We start from the raw sequence: 21,575 nt of genomic DNA, 5'->3' as shown, positions 1-21,575 counted from the left end.
GGTCATCCATTTTATTTTCCAAAGATCGCACGTTTGCTAGCAGAATGGAAGGAAGTGGGGGTCGCCTACGAATTCTCAGAAGGCAGCCCGCCATTTGGCGCTTGTTCCCACGAAAACAGTATATCATTCACACTGAGGCTTGTCAGACTCGTTAAAGGAAAAAAAGGATTCTGCTAGTCTGTGATGAGTAATCGTAGTCCTGATGTCCAGAAGTTATTTTTGGTCATAAGAGATGGCGGCAACGTTATGTACAAAATAAGTTTAAAAAATAAGTTGCAAAAAAAAAAAAAAATTGGTTGGGGACACGTAAAACGTTAACCTTCTTCTCCAGCATAAGGGTTCACGTTGTATTGACATTTCTATGCATATATTTTGTGGTGTACAGCAGGTCAGCCACCAGGGGGAGACTCGTCGAGGCCTGGTGACAGACGGAGTATACATCACGAGGTGTTGGCTCCATCTGCTGGACGTGCCAGGCCTCGACGGGCTCTCCGGGCCAGGACTAATTGGGGCTGATTGGGAGTTGGTGAGTAATCAAGGGCTGATTGCTCACCAGCTGAACAAGTCCCATAAAGCTTCCAGAAGGGCAGCACACAGGGGAGAGAGTGGGGGAAGAAAGGACTCCTCTATAGTTGGGGATGGTTGCAGAGGTAACAGGAGTGAGTTCAGTTTTTGATCCCCACAGGATACTGCAAGACCCGGAGCCCAGAAGACGGTATCCCGGAGAGGGTCTCATGGGGGAGACCTATTATTTTCTTTTGAAATATTATTTTAATAAACACCTTTGAAACTGAGCTAATCCTACTCTGTCCGTGTCTGACCCAACCCCCTGGTCTGTCGCAATATATATATATATATATATATATATATATATAAACAGTAGGGTATTCATAATGTATATGTGGACCCTGAGCCACTCTGGGGACATTCATTGTGACTCCTCACAGTAGCCTACCGGATGTTGTAAGCCATTGTAAGTACATGTTCCCCTGGGGAGGCCCTTCCATGGTTGGTCTTTCTGACTTTATAATATATGTGTTCAAACATTGCATCTACTTACAACATCCGGTAGGCTACTGTGAGGATTGTGAGTCACAATGAATGTCCCCAGAGTGGCTCATGGCCCACATGTTAGTGTGTTCAGTGTCTCCTCCCCGTCTCTACTGTTTCAATGAGTGCGTATAGGATGCATTGAGGACAACAAAGATTGAGAAATATTCCAGTAAGCACTCAGGTGGTAGAGAATGATTCATACTAAAAAACAATGGGTCATTGAGAATTGAAACTGAGAAAAAGGTGAACGGGGGAAATGACACACTCTCAACACATGCACTCCCACACATATTCCACACAGAGCTCACACCATATTCAGTCAAATTGAGGATGGACACAGACTTACCATCGGTCAGTGTATAGGTTAAAAGGTTAGATAGCGATGAAAGAATCTACAAAAACAAGCTGTTATGCCACCTATGAAATGCTAGATGCATATCAGTCCCTCAAATGTATTGAAACATGACCAGTGCATGTCCAAGAGGCAGAACCAGTTTAACATTATTTGAGTCCCAGATCTGTTTGTGCTGTCTTGCAAACCCCTTTGGCCTTCATCATGCCAAAATTTGATTGGACAAACATATCTGAGACGAGGTTAGTTTTAGGCTGCAGTTGAAGTCGGAAGTTTACATACACTTAAGTTGGAGCCATGAAAACTCGTTTTTCAATCACACCACAAATTTCTTGTTAACAAACTATAGTTTTGGCAAGTCGGTTAGGACATCTACTTTGTGCATGACACAAGCAATTATTTTCAACAATTGTTTACAGACAGATTATTTCACTAATAATTCACTGAATAACAATTCCAGTGGGTCAAAAGTTTACATACACTAAGTTGACTGTGCCTTTAAACAGCTTGGAACATTCCAGAAAATGATGTCATGGCTATAGAAGCATCTGATAGGCTAATTGACATCATTTGAGTCAATTGGAGGTGTACCTGTGGATGTATTTCGAGGCCTACCTTCAAACTCAGTGCCTCTTTGCTTGACATCATGGGAAAATCTAAATAAATCAGCCAAGACCTCAGAAAAAACATTGTAGACCTCCACATGTCTGGTACATCCTTGGGAGCAATTTCCAAATGCCTGAAGGTACCACGTTCATCTGTACAAACAATAGTACACAAGTATAAACACCATGGGACCACGCAGCCGTCATACCGCTCAGGAAGGAGACGCGTTCTGTCTCCTAGAGGTGAAACAACTTTACTGCGAAAAGTGCAGATCAATCCCAGAACAACAGCAAAGGACCTTGTGAAGATTCTGGAGGAAACGGGTACAAAAATATCTATAGCCACGGTAAAACGAGTCCTATATCGACATAACCTGAAAGGCTGCTCAGCAAGAAAGAAGCCACTGCTCCAAAACCACAAAAAAAAAGCCAGACTACGGTTTGCAACTGCAAAGATCATACTTTTTGGAGAAATGTCCTCTGGTCTGATGAAACAAAAATAGAACTGTTTGGCCATAACTACCATTGTTACGTTTGGAGGAAAAAGGGGGAGGTTTGCAATCTGAAGAACACCATCCCAACTGTGAAGCACGGGGGTGGCAGCATCATGTTGAGGGGGTGCTTTGCTGCAGGAGGGACTGGTGCACTTCACAAAATAGATGGCATCATGAGGTAGGGAAACTATGGGGATATATTGAAGCAACATCTCAAGACATCAGTCAGGAAGTTAAAGCTTGGTCGCAAATGGGTCTTCCAAATGGACAATGACCACAAGCATACTTCCAAAGTTGTGACAAAATGGCTTAAGGACAACAAAATCAATGTATTGGAGTGGCCATCACAAAGCCCTGACCTCAATCCCATAGAACATTTATGGGCAAAAATGAAAATGCGTGTGCAAGCAAGGAGGCCTACAAACCTGACTCAGTTAGACCAGCTCTGTCAGGAGGAATGGGCCAAAAGTCACCCAACTTATTGTGGGAAGCTTGTGGAAGGCTACCCAAAACGTTTGACCCAAGTTAAACAATTTAAAGGCAATTCTATCAAATACTAATTGAGTGTATGTAAACTTCTGACCCACTGGGAATGTGATGAAAGAAATAAAAGCTGAAATAAATCATTCTCTCTACTATTATTCTGACATTTCGCATTCTTAAAATAAAGTGGTGATCTTAACTGATCTAGACAGGGAATTTTTTACTAGGATTAAATGTTTAAATGTGTTTAGCTAAGGTTTATGTAAACTTACGACTTCGACTGTATATGCCACACATTTCACTAGACAATAACATATTGAGCCACCAGGGGGAGCTTCTTAACATCCCTCAAGTCAATTCCTTTCTTTCCCTCCTTACACACGCATGCACACACACATGCACACAAGAGAGAGTACTGTAACAGCCCCACAGCCTGGGGGTTTGGCCAATGCAACAATATTTATGTTCCCACAACACCCTCCTGTCACATATTGGACAGTTTCATTAGCTCCCCGCTGAGACAGGAGGTGGGAGGGGACGCACTGGGGCGTTGCGTGAATCAGTGTGGCTGTGAAATAACACGCACTAGCTTCTACAGCTGCTAGGATATGAGTAGAACCCAGTGACTCAGCGATCATGTGTTTGTCTTTGGAAGAAAGTCAGCAGGCAAAGCAAATAGGCTCATAGATGCAACAGATGCAGATACACACATGTGGGGTAGCATGCAAAACAGTGCCAAAAGGTGGGTGCTCATTTATCTTTTCATCAACACACGAAAGGGCAAAAACGCATTGGAAAACAGTAAATGCACTGAAGCATACCAATTCGCCTTCTTCGCTGCCTAAGCAAGTTCTGTCTGACTGGCATCATAACTGAGAAGAACGGGATAAGTGATTATTTTAATCATGATTTTATCTCGGAAGGCTTTTTATTTGAGAGTACCGGTGGTTTAAATTGACTCTGGTCAGTCAATCGACTCTTCTTACCTCTGTCAGCCTTTTTTGTTTGTTTTCATTTCAACAATTTACTACCTGTGACGTGCTAGATGCCTTGCTTAAGATAGATGAGAAAGAAAATCGCCAGGGTGATATGCTTGATACATTTTTGCTGCAGCTCTCTGCTCCCTTCATTCCTCTGGACAGGTTTCATTTAAGCTTTCACTTGGATCTAGATTAATTCTAATCGCCCTTCTGAAAGGCAGACCTTTGAAATCCAGACTTGGGCAAGTCAGACTATTTTAAACAATGTCTGAGAAATGCCATTTCAGTTAGTCCAGTTTAAAAGTGCAATTTAGTCGAGGATTATGCATCTTCTGTGTCAGTAAAACTGCCCCAATTTCTATCTACAGTGTTAAATCAGGTAACCTGCACTTGCACTTGATGTGTATGTGTATGCTATTGCCCCCACCGTTGACTATTCTCTATCTGAACTACATTCTGCCTTCAGTGTATTACAGAAAATCTTTATTGACCTGACATTAGTACTGAATGATGGTAAAACTAAGTATATGTTGTTCTCTAGAGCGCATCAAAATAAGTCTGATAATTTACTTTGGATGGTGTCCATACTGATCGTGTCCCTGCTTACAAATATCTGGGCATCTGGATAGATGAAAAGCTGTCTTTTTAAAAACCATATCGATGAGTTAGTTAAGAAGCTGAGTATAAAAAGGGCTTCTTCTATAGAAATGGATCCTGCCTCTCGCTAAACAACAGAAAACAGATTCTTCAGTAGACGCTCCTATCTATATACACGTAGCTGCCACTTCGTTAAAGTCGTTAGATGCAGTTTATCATAGGACACTGTGCTTTGATTACAGGTGTGCTATTACAGGTGTGCCATACAGTTTTAGTACTCATCACTGCATTCTTAACCAGAAAGTTGGTTGGCCCTCTTTTGATGTCGTGTAGGTTTACATTGCTATGGTTTCATGTAGAAAACCCTTTTACAAAAACTCCCGCTGTAAACTTTAGACGTATGAGTTACCACACCCAGTCTCAGGAATGGCTAACTTTAGAAATTCCTTTGGTCTCAGTTAGGTAAATCAGCTTTTAGTTTTCTTGCACCTTATTTGTGGAACAATCTTCAAAATGTTCTTAAAATGTTATGTTTTGGTGCCCCTAGGGCAATTCAGAAAGCTGATTGAGGAGTTTTTCTAGTGTGGCTAGCCGCTGGATAGCCACTGAATTTACTGTTAGCATGCAGCCAAGTTACTAGCTAACCATTAACTAGTGATCTCAAATCGTATCCTGAGGTCGAGATAACATGGCTAACATAGTTAGCTAACATACATCCCTAGCTGTGTCCTCAGAGCATGTGCAGACCAGGTGGCTGGAGTGTTGACAGACATATTCAACCCCCCCTTATCCCAGTCTGTTGTCCCCACTTGCTTCAAGATGTCCACCATTGTTCCTGTACCCAAGAAAGCGAAGGTAACTGAACTGAATGACTATCGCCCAGTAACACTCACTTCTGTCAACATGAAGTGCATTGAGAGGCTAATTAAGGATCATATCATCTCCACCTTACCTTAGACCCACTACAATTTGCATACAGCCCCAACAGATCCACAGATGACACATTCTCCACTGCACACTGCCCTATCCCATCAGGACAAGAGGAATACCCATGCAAGAATGCTGTGCCCCCTCCTCGGCTCCCGAGTGACGCAGCTGTCTAAGGCACTGCATGTCAGTGCTAGAAGCGTCAGTACACACCCTGGTTCGATCCCAGGCTGAATCACCACTAGCCGTGATTGGGAGTCCCATAGGGCGGCACACAATTGGCTGGTTAGGGTTTGGCCGGTGAAGGCCGTCAGCTAAGAATTTGTTCTTAGCTGACTTGCCTAGTTAAAGAAAGAAAAAAAGGAATGCTCTTCATCGACTACAGCTCAGCCCTCAACACCATAGTACCCTCCAAGCTCAATTCTAAGCTAGGGACGCTGGGTCTGAAATCCGCGCTCTGCAACTGGGTCCTGGACTTCCTGGCGGGACTTCCTGCTGATCCTCAACACAGGGGCCCGACAAGGGTGCCACGCACGTCTTTAACTCAATCATCAAGTTTGCAGAAGGCACAACAGTAGTAGGTCTGATTACCAACTACGACGACACAGCCTACAGGGAGGGAGAGAGGGCCCTGGCGAAGTGGGGCCAGGAAAATAACCTCTCCCTCAATGTCAACCAAACGGAGCTGATCGTGGACTTCAGGAGACAGCAGAGGGATCACGCTCCTCATCCACAATGACAACGGGGCCGCAGTGGACATCACCAACAACCTGAAATGGTCCATTCACACAGAGAGTATGGTGAAGAAGGAGCAACAGTGCCTCTAAAACTTCCATTCGGGCTTCATCACCACCTGGTACGGCAACTACAGGACTGTTCAACCCCTACCATCTAGAAGGCTAAGACAATACAGGTGCATCAAAGCTGTGACCGAGAGACTGATAAACAGCTTCTATCTCCAGACCATCAGACTGATAAACAGCTTCTATCTCCAGACCATCAGACTGATAAACAGCTTCTATCTCCAGACCATCAGATTGATAAACAGCTTCTATCTCCAGACCATCAGACTGATAAACAGCTTCTATCTCCAGACCATCAGACTGATAAACAGCTTCTATCTCCAGACCATCAGACTGATAAACAGCTTCTATCTCCAGACCATCAGACTGTTAAAGAGTCCCCAGATGCAGAGTAGGTGAACGGATGATCTCACTATTATTCTTCAATGTAGAAAATAGTTTTGTTATGTTGCAGCCTTATTCTAAAACAGATAAAGTAATAATTCCTGATCAATCTACACACAATAGACAATAATGACGATGTGAAAACAACAGGTTTTTAGAAATGTTTGCATATTTATTAGAAATAAAAAACATATCTCATTTACATGAGAATTCAGACCCTTTGCTATGAGACTCAATATTGAGCTCAGGTGTTTTCTGCTTCCATTGATCATCCTTGAGATGTTTCTACAAATTGGAGACCACCTATGGTAAATCCAATCCACACCTGTCCATATAAGTTCCCACAGTTAGCAGTGCATGTCAGAGCAAAAACCAAGCCAAGAGGTTGAAGGAATTGTCCGTAGAGCTCTGAGACAGGGTTGTGTCGGGGCAAAGACTTGGGGAAAGGTACCAAAAAAATCTCTGCAGCAATGAAGGTCCCCAAGAACGCAGTGACCTCCATCATTCTTAAATGGAAGAAGTTTGGATTCACCAAGACTCTTCCTAGGGCTGGCTGCCGGGTCAACCTGAGCAAGTGGGGGAGAAGGGCCTTGGTCAGGAGGTGACCAAGAACCCAGTGGTCACTCTGACAGAGCTACAGAGTTCCTCTGTGGAGATGGGAGAACCTTCCAGGAGGACACCATCTCTGCAGCACTCCACCAATCAGGCCTTTATGTAAAGTGGCCAGACAGAAGCCACTCCTCATTAAAAGGCACATGACAGCCCGCTTGGGGGCACCTAATGTCCTCAGACCATGAGGAACAAGATTCTCTGGCCTGATGAAACCAAGATTGAATGAACACTTTGGCCTGAATGCCAAGCGTCACGTCTGGAGGAAACCTGGCACCATCCCTAAGGTGAAGCATGGTGGTGGCAGCATCATGTTGTGGAGATGTTTTTCAGCGGCAAGGACTGGGAGACTAGTCAGGATCGAGGGAAAGATGAACGGAGAAGTACAGAGAGATCCTTGATGAAAACCTGCTCTTGAGAGCTCAGAATGATGATGGTGATGTAGACATGCTCGGTATTCATATCACAAAATATATAAATAAGCTCTCCACAATGAATTTCAATAGAAAACTTGTAAAAATAGACAAGATCCTGCAACCATGGAGAGGTAAATACCTGTCTATTTATGAAAAAATTGCTCTGATTAACTCCTTAGTCATATCTCAGTTTACTCACTTACTTAGTTATGGCGCTGCCTACTCTTAATGATTTGTTTTTCAAATCACATGAGCAAAAAATATTTCGCTTTATCTGGGACGCTAAAGCAGACAAAATAAAACGAGCCTATCTATATAATGAATATGAATTGGGTGGTTTGAGATTATTAAATATATAAGCACTAAACCTCTCTAAAAGCTTCACTCATTCAAAAGTTTTATTTGAACGATAAATGGTTCTCAAGTATTTTAATAAGAAAAGCTCATCCTTTGTTTAAAAATGCCTTTTTGCCTTTGTGCAGATTGCCATGTCTCATTTTCGAATAATTGAAAATTATACTTTTTTCAAAGTATGTGTCTTTTTCAAGCAAGCATTGCAGAGCTGGCTACAAGTTCAATTTCATTCCCCTGAAAAGATAATATTTGTTCTATGACTGAACTCAAATGTGCTGGTTGATAAAATACCTGTATTTATGGGAAAGAAGTTTGAAAAGGGTATTTTGTTCTTAAATTATATTGTAAATTGTAATGGTAGAGTTATGTCCTTCATGGAGTTATCAGAATTGTACGGGAAGGTCTGCTCAATCCAAGAGTACAACCAATTGATTACAGCATTGCCCCAAAAATGGAGGAGGAGGGTGGCAGCGGGAGGAGGTAGGGAACTGGTCTATCTGCCCAACATAAAGGATCAAAACTGGCACAGGAATAAAAATAACCTAAATAGGAAAGTATACCAGTTTCATTTGAGGACCAGGATGTTGACAACTGTGCCATACAGATTGCAAAATAGTTGGGAAGAGATTTTTGATGTACCGATTCCATGGTACAGGGTGTGACCTCCATCGTATGAGTTGATATATAAAACAACGCAAGATTCAAGACTTCGTGCTTTTCAGCTAAAATTATTATATAGAATTCTTGCCACCAACAAAATGTTGAATATTTGTGGCATAAAATCATCGAAGCTCTGCAGATTTTGTTGTGAGGATACAGAATCAATAGATCATTTATTTGGTATTGCCCTCAGTTAGCCTGTTTCTGGTCTCAGGTTCAGGAATGGCTGAAAATGCATAGCATTGATCTAAAATTGACCCCAGAAATAGTACTGTCAGGAGATCTGGAGAGACAGGGTCAGTCAATTACCAATATACTAATACTCTTAGTAAAAGTATTTATCTTCAACACGCAATCTGTAGATTCTATTCGATTAGATAGATTGAAATTGTACGTTAAACATCATAGCATAGTTGAAAGATATGTGTTGCGTAGAAACACGAAGTGGGTGGCCAGCAGAGATAGATGGGATGGGCTGAGGGAAGTTGAGGGTTGGTATGTGGAATTGGAGACAAGTGGGAGTGGAGTTGCTGTGTGAGAGAGAGAGTGATGGTCAAAAGATAAAGGGAAAAAAAGTCTAAATAAAACATAATAAAAGTGCATTTGAATGACACTAAGTGGCAGTATTTTTACAACTAATGCCGGTTTGCCTGAGGCTGATGCCGTGCAGGTGTTTGTACACATGCATATACACACACTCTCATTCAAATAAACACATACAAGAACACATGACCAGGTGGCGAATCGCATCTCTGCATGTCTGGCAGACATATCAGTGTGGATGACGGATCACCACCTCAAGCTGAACCTCGGCAAGACGGAGCTGCTCTTCCTCCCGGGGAAGGACTGCCCGTTCCATGATCTCGCCATCACGGTTGACAACTCCATTGTGTCCTCCTCCCAGAGCGCTAAGAACCTTGGCGTGATCCTGGACAACACCCTGTCGTTCTCAACTAACATCAAGGCGGTGGCCCGTTCTTGTAGGTTCATGCTCTACAACATCCGCAGAGTACGACCCTGCCTCACACAGGAAGCAGCGCAGGTCCTAATCCAGGCACTTGTCATCTCCCGTCTGGATTACTGCAACTCGCTGTTGGCTGGGCTCCCTGCCTGTGCCATTAAACCCCTACAACTCATCCAGAACGCCGCAGCCCGTCTGGTGTTCAACCTTCCCAAGTTCTCTCACGTCACCCCGCTCCTCCGCTCTCTCCACTGGCTTCCAGTTGAAGCTCGCATCCGCTACAAGACCATGGTGCTTGCCTACGGAGCTGTGAGGGGAACGGCACCTCAGTACCTCCAGGCTCTGATCAGGCCCTACACCCAAACAAGGGCACTGCGTTCATCCACCTCTGGCCTACTCGCCTCCCTACCACTGAGGAAGTACAGTTCCCGCGCAGCCCAGTCAAAACTGTTCGCTGCTCTGGCCCCCCAATGGTGGAACAAACTCCCTCACGACGCCAGGACAGCGGAGTCAATCACCACCTTCCGGAGACACCTGAAACCCCACCTCTTTCAGGAATAGCTAGGATAGGATAAAGTAATCCTTCTCACCCCCCCTTAAAAGATTTAGATGCACTATTGTAAAGTGGCTGTTCCACTGGATGTCTTAAGGTGAACGCACCAATTTGTAAGTCGCTCTGGATAAGAGCGTCTGCTAAATGACTTAAATGTAAAATGTAAATGTAACACACACACACACATGTAATAGTGCCAGACATGAACACAAACATATACAGTTGGCATTGCTGTTATGATTTCAGTTGTCCTCGATGTCCCTTGTTGTAAATGTATAATTTTGTTTTAAAAAAATTGCATTGTTTGCTGTTTTCTTCTGTCGTTTACTTTTTTCTCTTTAGTTCAATCTTTTGGTTGTTGGTGCATTGGGGGGTTCTTGGGGGTGGGGAATGGAATTAATTGTATTTTTTATTTCTTCCGGGGGGGACTGTGGGAGGGGTCTCGAATGGTTGAGGGACAGCTATTGGGGAACTGTGGGGGGGATCTTGGAGGGTTCGGGTTTCACAAGGTTGTGATCATGAAAAAGGAAACTATGACATATTTTATATCACTATCATGCACAAGCACCCTCCCACAGAAGGATGGCTCTGTTGCGGGAGGACTGACACGTTTGATAGTGTCTTGTTGCTGTATTGTTTGTCCTACATGTTTTAATAGTTTAATGTTACCCCTTCCTTGTATTTTTTGCAATACATAATTTTCTTTTTTTAAAGCACCCTCACAACATGATGCTGCCAGCCCCATGCTTCACGGTTGGGATGGTGTTCTTCGGCTTGCAAGCCTCCCCCTTTTTCCTTCAAACATAACGATGGTCTTTATTGCCAAACAGTTATTTTTTCATTTCATCAGACCAGAGGACATTTCTAAAAAAGTACGATCTTTGTCCCCATGTGCAGTTGCAAACTGTAGTCTGGCTTTTTAATGGCGGTTTTGGAGCAGTGGCTTCTTCCATGCTGAGCGGCCTTTCAGATTATGTCGATATAGGACTCGTTTTACTGTGGATATAAATACTTTTGTACCTGTTTCCTCCAGCATCTTCACAAGGTCCTTTGCTGTTGTTCTGTGATTGATTTGCACTTTTCGCACTAAAGTACATTCATCTCTAGGAGACAGAATGCGTCTCCTTCCAGAGCGGTATGACGGCTGCGTGGTCCCATGGTGTTTATACCTGCGTACTATTGTTTGTACAGATGAACGTGGTACCTTCAGGCGTTTGGAAATTGCTCCCAAGGATGAATCAGACTTGTGGAGGTCTACAATGTTTTTTCTGAGGTCTTGGCTGATTTTCTTTTGATTTTCCCATGATGGCAAGCAAAGAGGCACTGACTCAAATGATGTCAATTAGCCCATCAGAAACTTCCAAAGCCATGACATCATTTTCTGGAATTTTCCAAGCTGTTTAATTAAAGGCACAGTCAACGTAGTGTATGTAAACTTCTGACCCACTGGAATTGTGACGCAGTGAAATTAAGTGAAATAATCTGTCTAAACAATTGTTGGAAAAATTACTCATGCACAAAGTAGATGTCCTAACCAACTTGCCAAAACTATAGTTTGTTAACAAGATATTTGTGGAGTGGTTAAAAAACTAGTTTTAATGACTCCAACCTAAGTGTATGTACACACACACACACACACACACACACACACACACACACACACACACACACACACACACACACACACACACACACACACACACACACAGTGCCTTCGGCAAGTATTCAGAACCCTGCATTCAACCGAAATGTGTCTTCTGAATTGAACCCAAACCAATCAATTGCTATATATTGAACGCTGTAATACAGTATGCGATTTCCCTAGCTCAGGGGTAACACATAAGAAAGGCTGATTTACATGGAGTACTTGTAAAACCCAGGTTAATGAAAGTAATGGAAATGTGCTGTGCAATTGAGAGGTTCTAGAGCAGGGGTTCTCCAACCTTTTCACTCAGGCCCCCTTTACAGCATTGGGGAACATCTCCACCCCCGTTACGGGTGAGCACGCACCACGCATTTCTATGGGCACAAGCTTTTCACACCCCTATTATTGGCGGAGAGAACATTTTACAGGTTTAAAGCTCATTTTCTTGCAGTTCTGTACATTTTGCTATGTCTAATGTGTATTCATTCAAAATCTATGGGCTAAAAAACCTGGCAAAAAAAAAAACGTTACCTGGCATGGGTTGGTTGAACAGGACATTTCTGACAAGTTATAAATAACTCTCTAAGGTATGCAATGACTGACATGACAAGAAGAAAACTGATGATGCACTACCCAATTTGAAAATTGCACCTTGTGCATTCTATGACAACCTTCAAGGGTAAGATGGAAGCCCATGTGTTAACAAACAGAAGTGTGGGTGGAGTCAGAGATTGAGGAGTGCACCTTTTAAGCCGGGAACCTTGTGCACCTTGCATGGAATTAGAGTACCTTTAAGGCTACCTGACCTGATGTTAAGTAAATATCCTCTGTTTGCTTGGTCTCCTATGGACTTGTACTATACACTCTAGCACAGTGTTTCCCAAACTGTGTGGTGCACCCCCGGGGCCCCACCGTTTGGGAACCACTGTGCTGGAGTGTATAGTTCGGGGCTTAAAAAGGTGCACTCATTTAATCTTTGACTCCACCCACAGTGGGGCCCTGCCATTTCTGTTTGTAAACAAATGGGCTGGTTTTGGCAAATGCAACTGCCACTTGATGGATAACAACAATGGAAGTATAACACACATTTAATAAATCATAGCCCTTAATTGTTATATAAGAGGCTAAAGACAGCCAAGTCCATTGCTCAGCAGCACGTAGTCACAAAATGAAAATGGAGACAAAGACGCACAGACGAGGCACATCACTCTTCACACACTTTCACACTTTCGCATCTTCTCTGCCTCTCAAAATAAGTATTTTACAGAATGGCGGGATTTGTGTGCAATACGTACCGAAGACTGTTCGAGCCGGGACCGATTCTTTATTTATCCAGAAGGACACTTGGGAGAGGATTACTGTCATGATGCAGGGGATATACGTCTGAATCATGAAGTAGCCCATTTTCCGCTTCAAGTGGAAGTGAACTGTCATCACCACGTATTCACCTGGAGGATAGCCATAGATGTGACGGTTGATTTGTTCCATAAAACAAACAGACTGACGTGAGACAGTGAGCACAAGCACAGAAAATGATGGACTCCTGCTAGTTTGTATTGTGTCTTCACTGTTCTCTGAGGGATACAGTGTCAAACAAAAGCATGCATTTTTACTGACACCATAGAGAGTGCCTTTGGAGACAGTAGCGTAAAAGTAAATAATGATAAAATATAACTAGACAAGTTATTTTGGACAAAGCTACTGTACAGAAAACATTCCAAACTGAATTAAGAACTGAAGAAGAAATTCCAATGTTTATTAACAAAGAATGGCATCACTATCATCAGAGTTGGGGATATCTACTGTATCTTACCAATGGCCTACCATACCTGTGATTGACTTGACCTCCTCACTGCTGACAGTGTGGCCAATGAGATCATACTGCACTAGGCTGGATGATTCTGGGGGAACCTCCACTGAATACTGTGGTCCTTTGGTCCAGGTATAAATCATCTCTGTTTTAGGGTATGCATCTGGGGGGAGAGAAGGAAAATATATATATATTGAACCCTCAAGTGGGGGGTTAATACAAATTCAAAATTGTAGCTGTAATGAAAAAACGAGAGACCGAGAGACAGAGAGACAGAGAGACAGAGAGAGAGCGACAGAGAGATAGAGAGAGAGAGAGAGAGAGAGAAAGTGAGAAAGTGAGAGAGAGAGAAAATAGGGCCTTTATTGTGAGAGAGCGTCATTAAGTGGAAATGTTAAAATGGTAGTCATATGAGAGTATGACTACTGTGTGCAAGTGATATCCTCTCCTTAACTCTAAGCTTTGTGAACACGAGAAACGTTTCTATCTCCCTCATCTAGTCAGCTGATCACAATGCATTTGTACGACACAATGATGTGTGATGTGATGGTGTGCAGTCCAGTTACGCATGGTTCCCCCACTTTATCTGTACATCCCTCACTGGCTTAATACATACAGACGTTGAAGATGACCTGAAATAGCGCACTCTGGATTTTGAGAGACCTTTTCCTCGTAATTTGATTGAAAATGAGTGGTACAGTAGCATGGTAATAAAGGGTGTGGGTGTCTACTGTGTGCTCAAAGGGTAGACTCCTGTGTGCTCAAAGGGTAGACTCCTGTGTGCTCAAAGGGTAGACTCCTGTGTGCTCAAAGGGTAGACTCCTGTGTGCTCAAAGGGTAGAATTATGTGTGCTCAATGAGTCTGCGTTCAAACAAACTGCCAGGTCTCAGAAGCTCTTTGTTGCATGGAAAAGTTTTTGCATATCCAGCGTTGCAAAAAACGGTGCAAAAACGTTGAAATGTGACATGAGGGTTCATACAAGAGGGCTGAAAGAAAAAACAACAACACATGCTTGAGTTCATGTCGGGGTCTGTTGTTCCCGTTTGTCGCTTCCCACAGGGGACTCAAAGTCGGCATGACACCAACTGCGCAGGGAAAATGGGCCGGCTGGGGCGTCGTGGAGTGGACTGCTGCCGGGGGCGCCGACTCACACTAGCTCTGGAGAGATCCAGAATAGGTCTGAGCTAACCTGGGGCGGGAAGAGGGATTCTGACCTTTCCCGAGCTACAGGCCCCATCGGATGCAGCGTCTGCTTCCCTGACTCTGGGCCAGGATGGGAGGATGGGATTTGGGGAAGGTGGGGGGGAGGTACTATGTTAAACCAAGAATAACGTAACTGAATGATAACTGAGGAATCTATTTTGTCCTCTGCCTCTACAAATGTCACAATTGCTGATAATAGATTGGGGGAGGGTTGGGAAGTGCATGGGAAACCATCCTCCGATCTTTTCTTTTGCTTTTCCCTCAGTAGATGCTATCTTTAAATCGCTACTGTTTTCTGATAAGACAGAACCCTCATTTGAAAACCTCTTCCATTGGAGATAAGTCACTGTTTTGCTGACCGTTACACTCATTATGAACAATAGTGCTGACTTTGGGTTTCTTTGTTCTGTTTTTGGTACAAAATGAATGTCATTTATTATTAGCGTCATTGTCAGAAAAAAGAAAATGACTTCTTACTTGAGGACTATGTATGAAATTCCAAAATATGACAAAACTGGAAGAATACCACAAGCTTGACACTGCATAGGGTAACGGTAATGGTAGTATTTTTCTCAAAACAAACTAGTAATTTTGTTGTTTTTGACAAACTGGGATATATTGAGTACATCTACACATTTCAGACAGAAGATGTGGTATATTATCTGTAACAAATACAAGGCAGTGTTAATAGGACCACCTTTAAAAAACAGACCCTTATTTACCACTTTATTTGCTGGTATACCCCTTTTAAACATATCACTGGGTAGCTGGTGGATTGTGGGGATTTGGGGGTGTTGCTAAACCATGGGGGCTGTTTGCATTTAACATTATGGAGTTGATAAGCAACATAAAAAGAAAAGTCTGCAAAAAGTTGTTGAAGTTGGCGGAAAAACATTGTGTGAAAGGTGTATAGGTGGGTTTAAATTTGTCATGTTTTTAAAAATCCCTACCCCTTTCAGATACAACAAAAAGCAGGGGAAAAGAAGCTGGCTGGTAAATTGGTGTGATCATGTGTATTCAAATATACATTTTTATAAACATTGCAAACTAAATCAAACAGGACAAAGAACTGTTAGAGCATGTAAACACATACACCGTGTCAGGTTTAATATCTGCTAAGAAACGGTATAGTCGGATTTGCATTCGGGTGTATTTCAATGCATAATGTTCCGAAGAATGCATGGCCCACAATTTATTAGTCTCATGAGAAGAATGAAGAACTGCTTTTTTAAGTCACTTCTCAAGTCACTTCTATTACAATAGACTTAAAGTATATCATATCATACTTACAGCTTCCAAACTTGAGAGGGCATGCATGACCATCCATGGGGAAGTCCACAAGCTTCATGGGACACTCTGCACTGATAGTCAACCTATGGGGATACATACATCTAAACATATTGAAACTAATGGGAGTTGGAGAGAGTAGGGACCCCTCCAAACAGACGACAAACATGTATCATATCCATAAAGTGGAGAACTACCTTTAGGATGGATACTGTAGGTAGGCTGAGTAGCACATGCTGACCAAACCAGCTCCATCATACACATGTTGATTTTGTCTATCCCCACCAGATCGTTCATGACACGCAGGTTAAAATACCAAAACCAACTGTGAACCAACTATATTATTTTGGGGACAGGTCGAAACCCATTAAACATTCATGGACATTTAGCTAGCTTGTTGTTGCTAGCTAATTTGTCTTGGGAGATAAACACTGGGTTGTTATTTTAAAACCTGAAATGCATATGTTACCCATTTCAAGAATGTATGTCGAACGTCACTACTTCACAGGAGAGGCATTTGAACGTTTTTCTTTTTTTTTATCAAAATGCTTTTTGGGCAGAAATGCCTTCTGGAACATGTAAACTTTCATGTGCCTTAATAACACACTTGTATGCCATCTGCAAATACGAATAAAATTGTTAAATTACGAGCCTAGTTGATTTATCCATGGAAAAAGGCAAGAAGCTTCCCGCTAGCTATGATTGGCTGAGATAATGGATGAGCTGGACATGCTGGCTCGCTAGCTAACGCTACCATTATGATCTGTGTAATAATATTATTCGCATCTCAGAAATCCATTTGCATTGCTAGTTATAGCCTAATTTTAGCTAGGTAGCTAACATTGAACCTAGTTGGTTAACTTTTGCAACCTGCAGATCCATACTCCAGCATTTCATGCATGGTGGCTAGATAATGACTATCCGTTTGTACTGTAGCTATGGGTTTGGATTATGATTCATTGTTTAGCTAGCTAGCTAGACAATGAACCATAAACTGAACCCATAGGTACAGTACAAACGGATAGTTGTAGACAAAGAGCAGCTCTTCAGTGGGTGTACCAAAATATTCTAGGGCCATTTTCTCAAAAGTGGGGTTACAAACTGATCAACTTTCAAAGCAGAATTACTTTCCCATTATTCCTCAACATCAGTGTATGATATAGCATTTTGTAGCTCACACAATTTTTCAAAATTTTCTACATAAGACTGAATTGAGGCGGTGGGTCACGTGTTCCTTTTTTTTGCTGGATCTTTCTAGAATTTTGAGTCACACAAAATCGTATGTTCTCTACTCTGACAATTTATCCACAGATAAAAGGGGAAACTTAGTTTTGAGTTTTTCTTTGATTAATTGATCCTTGTTCATTCTCCTTCTGCTCCCCCTCCTTCTTCTGCTTCTCCTTCTTCTTCTGTGGATTTTATACAGCGTTTGGCAACCAACTTTAAGGTGCATTTCCACCACCAACTGGACTGGAGTGTGGCTTAAACTCTCAATCACCCAGGTGGGTTAGTAAGTGTCTAAAAACCAATGAGTAGATGGGAGAGGCAGGACTTGCAGTGCATCAAGCATCTAAAATATAATATATTTTAGCACCTGGCTTCGCAGATGCCCGCGATCAGTTTGGATGTATGTGTACATTTATTTTGCAACGTTCACACACCCAACGCTGATTGTTTGGACAGGATGTTAGCATGGTGAAACACTGGCATGCTGGGTAATGTATGCATCATGGTGTAAAGCATTTTGGTATATGTAGTACCTCATGGTGTAAAGAATCGTGCCGTTCTTCATGATGCGGAACAACCTGTTGGGGGCAGTCATGTTGTGTGCCACAGACTTCTTGCCATTCCTGAAGAAGGTGTCAGGAGTCCACACATTGGCGACCATCATGTTGTTGAGTCGGAGGATCTCAATAGGACCCTCATACCTCAGCCTCCTGTCGACCCATGTCTGTCTGAAGAACACGTCCATGGTGTACTCCTGAGGAAGCAGAAACCAAAATCTAAACAGTTAACGTTGTCTTTCTCTTCTTCTATGAAACGTTAAGTGTATTGTCTACACGAATCAAAAAAATTTTTAGGCTATTCATCTGTATCAAGTTGTTGATTCGGTACATACCATTTCAACATCAGAGACAGGCCCGAAACTTGTCACATAAATGTCTGTTTTCACCTCTGTCACCGGACCTATTGAGAGAAAAATTCTATCAGTTTCACAATATCTAGAATATCCTAAGCTTATCACAGCATAGCCCCAAGCCACTGTGCATCTGCATTGGTTGCTCTTTGGGGTTTTAGGCTGGGTATCTGAAATGCACTTTGTGACAACTGCTGACTTAAAAGGGATTTATAAAATGAATGTGATTAATTGATTGATTTGAAGTGACCGTACAGTGCCTTGAACTTTTTTCACATTTCGTTGCATTACAAAGTGGGATTAAAATAGATTTCATTTTATTTACACAAAATACTCCATCATGTCAAAGTATGTTAGTGTTTTATTTTTCATGAATCTTTCACAAACGCTACAATTGTTCTTGCACTTTGATATTACAGAGTATTTTGTGAAGATCGTTGACATAAAATGACAAATCCATTTTAGTCCCACTTTGTAACAATATAATGTGAAGAAATCCAAGGGGTCTGTAATACTTTCTACAGGCACTCTAGTTCTGGTTTATTAGGCTACTCTTTATGAATCAATCCTCAATTGATTTTATGTAGAACTTGTGTTATTCACATGTAGGCCTGTCATGGAATAATATGTCAAACATAAAACCTCAGTAACAGCATGACATTGGCCAAAGGTTGGGTTGATAGTGCTGTGGAGATGTGTGCCAAAACCCTACAGTATATGCAATAGCATGCAACGTATGCTTACCTAATAACCCGCATCAGGTTCTAAACTTTTATATAATGGAGTGAACCTGAGATAAATAGGTTTAAATCGTACATTTCTGGGAGTATCAGTATCTAACCTATGCACACTTGGTGAGTTTTGAAGTTTACGCGCACTAAGGTAGAATCTTTTTGAGGGTGGAGTTGAAGGACGTATCCTAAAGTAGGCTATTTTCAAACCCACCGTCAAGTCTATAATGAACGAAAAATAGGTTACTTTTTCGTTATTAATTCACATTCAAGCATACAGTCTTTAAACACGTGTGTGTATGGTACTTGGTGCTCGTGGAGAATTTGACACAAGAAAACGACACTGCACTCTTTCTATTTAAATAGTGCAATAAGCGGCTTTCCCCACGGCGATTAGAAGACATAACTAAAGTCGCTTAAACATTTGAAGGTAGCCTACCGTTTTCAGTCGCACACAAGAATCAAAGCAGTGATTATAGGAAAGTGTTAATTCAGTTCATGAACGACTAGCTTTTGAAACAAGGAATGTCGTGTCACATCTGTGGGAGGCAGTAGTCGTGGCTCAGTGGAGGAACATGTTTCATTTGAAACAGTAGGCTACGGAAAAGCTCATGCCCTCTGGTTGAAAAATACAATGTGATTTTGATCTGTCGACCGCATAGCCTATTTAAACAACTCAAATCAATAAAAATGGATTTATAAAACCCTTTTTACATCAGCAGATGTCACAAAGTGCAATACAGAAACCCAGCCTAAAACCCCAAACAGCAAGCAATGCAGAAGCTTGGTGGCTTGGAAAAACTCACTAGAAAGGCAGGAACCTAGGAAGAACCCTAGAGAGGAACCAGGCTCTGAGGCATTGGTACAATAATGGAAATCATAGTCGCTCATCTCTTTGAGCCACTGTAGCACACAAACTAATTGGACAGCCGAAAACTGTCACCGTTTCAGGTATGTACCTACCCCCAAATCCAGGTCGCAGTCTGTTGTCATACCCGTCCAGGAGTCTGTCTAAAATGCGTGTGAAATTCTCGGGATATATTCTGTCATCCTTTTTTATCGTTCCAGAGATTCTCTTTACACTGAAAAACGACACAAATAAATCAAAATGATTTGTTATCGTGAAATTACAGTAGCCTCTCCGATACCCAAGCTATGGATGACAAAATTAGCATTAGGAAGTCGATTTTATCACAATTACAGCACTTTCAGATTTCAGCACCTAGAGTCTTCAGGACCATGGGCAGTAGCACCAGCGCAGCGCCAATCTGACAGGAAAAAATATTCCCCCCAGATCATGTATCCTCGGAACTCACCAAGCAATCAAGCAGAAAAAGTAGAAGAGAGTCGAAATGTAACTGGGGTACATCGCAGTTACCATCTCCTTCTTGGCAGAAACCATCTTTGCATGCCATACTTTAAGCCTCTTCACATCTCCATTCGCTAAATGTATTGTCCCAACATGGAAAGATTAAAGACAGAGAGAGCGGAATGGCGCCAAAGCAACTCCAGCAGCATCTCCCGCTATCGCCAAGGGGGGGGGAAAAAGCCAGGGTCAGCTGAGCATCTGAACGCGTGCACCTTTCATGCTGTCGCCCGATGACTAAACCAAAAACAATATTCTCTCAGTTGTTGGCATCCACCCCAAGTCCAGTAGGTATCCTCTGTTTCACACCACGGTTTGACTTGAGAGATGAGAATAGACGTGAACTGTGCTGCGTTGAAACGCAAGGTTTTATGGAAAAATTGGGTTGTCCGTCTACCGCGCAATAAATCCAGTGGTGAGACCAACAGGGAGAGAATAAGGGCGCAACAACCAGCTTTCGATTGAAGATCTGGCTGCTTGTAGTTAGTTACTCCCCCACCCAACCCCCAGAGCACAATGAAACACATCTGATGTTGTCAAAGCCATGATCACAATAGTGCTGTTACACTTTTTCGTTTAGAGTGGGCCATATGCTCAGCCATATTAGGCTAAATATTATTTGGCGATAAAATGCCAAATACTCCGTTTTAGATTGTGAACTAAATTTATGTGTGTCCATCACTTCACCTCACCTAAAGTAATTGATGAGAAGTAAGGAGTCCTGAGTCTGTATAAGGCTGAACAATGTATTAATCTACAGCCTAAATTCAAATTGGTCAGTCTTGTCGCAATATGCAGTCAAGAATACACACACAGTATTGTAGAGGAACTGGCCACAAGCCACACGCCACTTCACAGATTTCTCTGCACCCGAGAGAGGAACTTCAGAGTGCGTGTGTCATATCTTTACAGATAAGGAGGGCTTTGGCAAAAAAAGTGTTTGTGCCTGTCACAGTTTATAGTGAACCCCTAACTCCACACAACACATTATTTAAAGTGCTCCAGCACACAGCCCCAACACAGACGACCAGGACAGGTAAGTATACTCGAAGGCAAGTTATATTCCCAATTCATAGGTTAACATACGGGACTCCCCCTTTATTACCTCCCACAGCAGACTATACTATTCCCCAGACTGTCAGCACAGAAGAGCCTCCCCTCAGG

The 21,575-nt window shown here is 42.4% G+C and overlaps 1 protein-coding gene across 1 annotated transcript in view; it reads right to left on the bottom strand.

The window, feature by feature from the left end:
• Window positions 1-20,693, bottom strand: part of LOC115129931 (gamma-aminobutyric acid receptor subunit alpha-6-like) — a 30,979-nt gene extending 10,286 nt beyond the window's left edge. The window contains exons 1-7 of the mRNA XM_029660732.2: window positions 20,362-20,693; window positions 20,009-20,127; window positions 18,297-18,364; window positions 17,938-18,158; window positions 16,181-16,263; window positions 13,706-13,849; window positions 13,172-13,324 (exon numbers count right to left, since the gene is read on the bottom strand). Coding sequence (XP_029516592.1) covers window positions 13,172-13,324; window positions 13,706-13,849; window positions 16,181-16,263; window positions 17,938-18,158; window positions 18,297-18,364; window positions 20,009-20,127; window positions 20,362-20,447 — 874 coding nt within the window. The 5' untranslated portion in view covers window positions 20,448-20,693. The remainder of the gene's footprint in view (window positions 1-13,171; window positions 13,325-13,705; window positions 13,850-16,180; window positions 16,264-17,937; window positions 18,159-18,296; window positions 18,365-20,008; window positions 20,128-20,361) is intronic.
• Between the last annotated feature and the right edge of the window lie 882 nt (window positions 20,694-21,575).

This window comes from Oncorhynchus nerka, linkage group LG5 (assembly GCF_034236695.1).
Source record: "Oncorhynchus nerka isolate Pitt River linkage group LG5, Oner_Uvic_2.0, whole genome shotgun sequence".
Taxonomy (NCBI): Eukaryota; Metazoa; Chordata; class Actinopteri; order Salmoniformes; family Salmonidae; genus Oncorhynchus; species Oncorhynchus nerka.
Note: the sequence above shows the minus strand (reverse complement) of the source record. Positions and strands in the feature narration are given on the sequence as shown.